Source organism: Nasonia vitripennis, assembly GCF_009193385.2.
Source record: "Nasonia vitripennis strain AsymCx chromosome 5 unlocalized genomic scaffold, Nvit_psr_1.1 chr5_random0004, whole genome shotgun sequence".
Lineage (NCBI taxonomy): Eukaryota > Metazoa > Arthropoda > Insecta > Hymenoptera > Pteromalidae > Nasonia > Nasonia vitripennis.
This window is the reverse complement of record NW_022279655.1, coordinates 528,540-531,529: the sequence shown is the minus strand read 5'-3', so window position 1 is coordinate 531,529 and position 2,990 is coordinate 528,540. Positions and strand designations below refer to the sequence as shown.

At 39.9% G+C, this 2,990-nt stretch overlaps 1 protein-coding gene across 1 annotated transcript; it reads right to left on the bottom strand.

Annotated features, from left to right (window-relative positions):
* Positions 1-294: 294 nt before the first annotated feature.
* LOC103315931 (putative ankyrin repeat protein RF_0381) lies at positions 295-1,329 on the bottom strand. The gene has a single exon (XM_008207116.1). The coding sequence runs from the start codon at positions 1,327-1,329 to the stop codon at positions 295-297; it is 1,035 nt and encodes a 344-aa protein (XP_008205338.1).
* Between the last annotated feature and the right edge of the window lie 1,661 nt (positions 1,330-2,990).

Sequence of the window (2,990 nt, the reverse complement as noted above, 5' to 3'; positions counted from 1 at the left end):
TCTATTAGGTCCTTATATGTTACCCCTGCTGCTATGTAGGATACTCATATATCACTCATAAATTCCTACTCTTGACGAGCTCGTATGTATTTAATATAGATACATGGACAGTATTTTTTTAATACTTGTATGTCTTTATTATCGTTTTTTATTGTTATTTCTCGAGCTAGGTGTCGAAGGAATAATGGCATGGCTACCCAAGGTAGTCATTCATCAGAGAAGTACTGCATTTCGTCACCTGGAGGATATATCAACTCTCTTTTCTCAAACAATAATTCCAATCATACAATGCTGTCATTGATGAACGCACCTCAAAGCGGTGTCTCCGTTACTATCCCTCTTGTTAACATCTGAAGTTTTCTCTAAAATCGCCCGCACTGCTAATACACTGCCGAATTCTACTGCAGAATGCAGAATTCCTTTATCATCTACCGTGATTAATTCCACGTCGGCTCCTTGTTGCAATAAAAGGTCAAGAGTATCATCATTATGTTCTCTTATGGCTGCTTCTATCGGATATCTCCCATTAGTGGTCGGCGAGTTGATTGACACTTCCTTGTTCAATAGTAACTTTACATTTCGTCGAGAGTTTAGATAAGATGCTCCAGCAGCTTTTTCCAACAGTACTGGTCTCGACGTTAATGGATATTCTATACGTTTTAGTATCATTCGTAAAATCTCGGAGTTAGAGGCACAAGCTAGCTCCAAGAGATTATTGTTATAATAATCTCTGAAATCTGCATCAACTCCCATATCCAGTAGCATTTGAACTACTGATAAATTATTTCTTTCTATGGCGAATTTCATGGCTGTGACTCCGACTCGGTCTAAACATTTGGCTTTAATTACGGCCTTGACGAGTAGTTGCACGTATTGTACATCATTGTATCTGGTGGCTTGACATAGTGTAGAACATAACCAGATAGGGCTCGCTTCAGGATTTACTACGAGTTTTGCTAATCTTTCTAATATATCCAGTCGTTTATAATATACAGCGGCGAATATCGTTGGAATTCGCCAGAAACCAGACGGTTGAGACCAATCAACTTTAGACTTCAGCAGTAGTAAGATTATTTCTTCGGACATAGCTTCCGCTAGCCGTAATGTTGATCTTCGTGGGTACACTTCGATGCTATACCTCGCTATCTCTTCATCTCGAACAATGACGGCATCTTCGATAATTGTACACATTTCTTCCATTGTCAAGAATCTTGCTAATATCCGTAGAAATTTCTTCACGTCCTTCCTATCCTTGCGCCAGATCTTTAGTCGTATGATGTGAATCCTTTCTTGTTGACACGAAAATGTAAACTCGAACCAGGTACGCATTTTTCGATGAAGTTGGCGATCTGTAGGATACTGAGAGAGGAACTAATCGGACTATGCCAGTGTGAGAATAGGTGTGCAAGGCTTGAAAATCAAGTTGACACACTTATATACTTATAATTAATTATAACGGTTAAATTGGTGCGCTCCGATGAGCGTAACGTTGCCTTGATCATTGAGCACAGTAAGACTCTGATGACAAGTATATATTGACGCAGTAGTGCCTTGATGACAAACATATGTCACAAGCGTGATAACGTTTCGATGACAAGGATAGCTCGGTACATACGATAGCGCCTCGATGACAAGAGTATGTCAATGAGTGCGGTGGCGTTTCAAAGTACCTTTGGCCTAGTGGTTGTAATACAACACTTTATTCTTAAATATTATTAATCTGTCACTATTCTTTCCATCTTTCCTTTTTTCTTCTTCTATATATTTATTGAACTTAATTTTATTAATTTTCGCATAGATAATACGAAATTTGTTCGATTATGGGTAATGGAATAAAATTTGTTCCCTCAATGCCCACTGCTTTCTTAATTCTTTAATATTTCCTAAGACTTGTTCAAGCGTCGGACCGTATAATGGAAATAATACGTTAGGATCTTCCTTTTCGAATTTTCTGTGGCGGTACGTTCGAATGGTACTCAAAAAACTTCGAATTAGACGTTCTATTAAATCGCGATAAGTGATTTTATCGTAAGATGTTGTCTGAGTCAATTTTTGCCATTCGGATTTAGAATCTTTGAACTGTTGATACGCGTCAGGATGATAATTTTTCATTGCCTGTAAATCATCGCGATTTACAAACCTTTTTTCTGAAACTTCTCGTGCCAAACAAAGAATTATTAATTGAGAAGTGATTCCAGATAAGTGTCGTTGACTTATATACCGAACGTAACTTCCCGAGGGATACAGTTTCGCTTCATATTGCATTAACAAAATCATTTTATCATAATTATTAATTCTATAAGCAATCAAAAGCGCATGTTGTCCCCAACTATCAGTAGCGTCAATGGGATAAATACCCCTTTTAAGTAACAGTTCCACGCTTTTAGTATTCCCTGATTCTACTGCCAGATGAAGCAAATTAGTACCTCCCCAAGTGTAATGTCGTAAAAATCGAAGGTTAAATAAAGAGTCAAGCCAATATTCTGTGAGTTCTGTCTGGTCCATTAAGATTGTAACGGTTTATCTTTCCCCAAGAGACTTCGCCTTGACAATTAGAATTGTTTAAACTTACGCGGTTAACAATTTACAAGAATATATACGCGATTTCGTTACAATAATGATTCGGCGGACGCGGCTGCGGTGTATCGGTTCGGTGGCGGTATGACGGGTCGGTGGCGGGTTTTGAGGTTAGGAATTCATTCGGTACGGTGGAGTCGTGTGCGCACGGCTCCGCCGATCCGAATGTGTCGTTTAACAACGATTCCGACCGTGTCACAGTATTTTGGGGTTATCCCTCGGATTTGTGGGGTCGTGAGCGCACGGCTGCACAAATCTTCGTCGCTCGTCTCGTTCTTCTCTTTATCCTGTGTGCACACAGAGATAAAGCGAGTCGTGAGATGTCGGCGTAAGGCTGGCTATGGAGGTTAGGAATTAACCTTAGTTTCACCAGGACCTGAGCGCACGACCGGGCGAATCGCCGGCGGAACTAT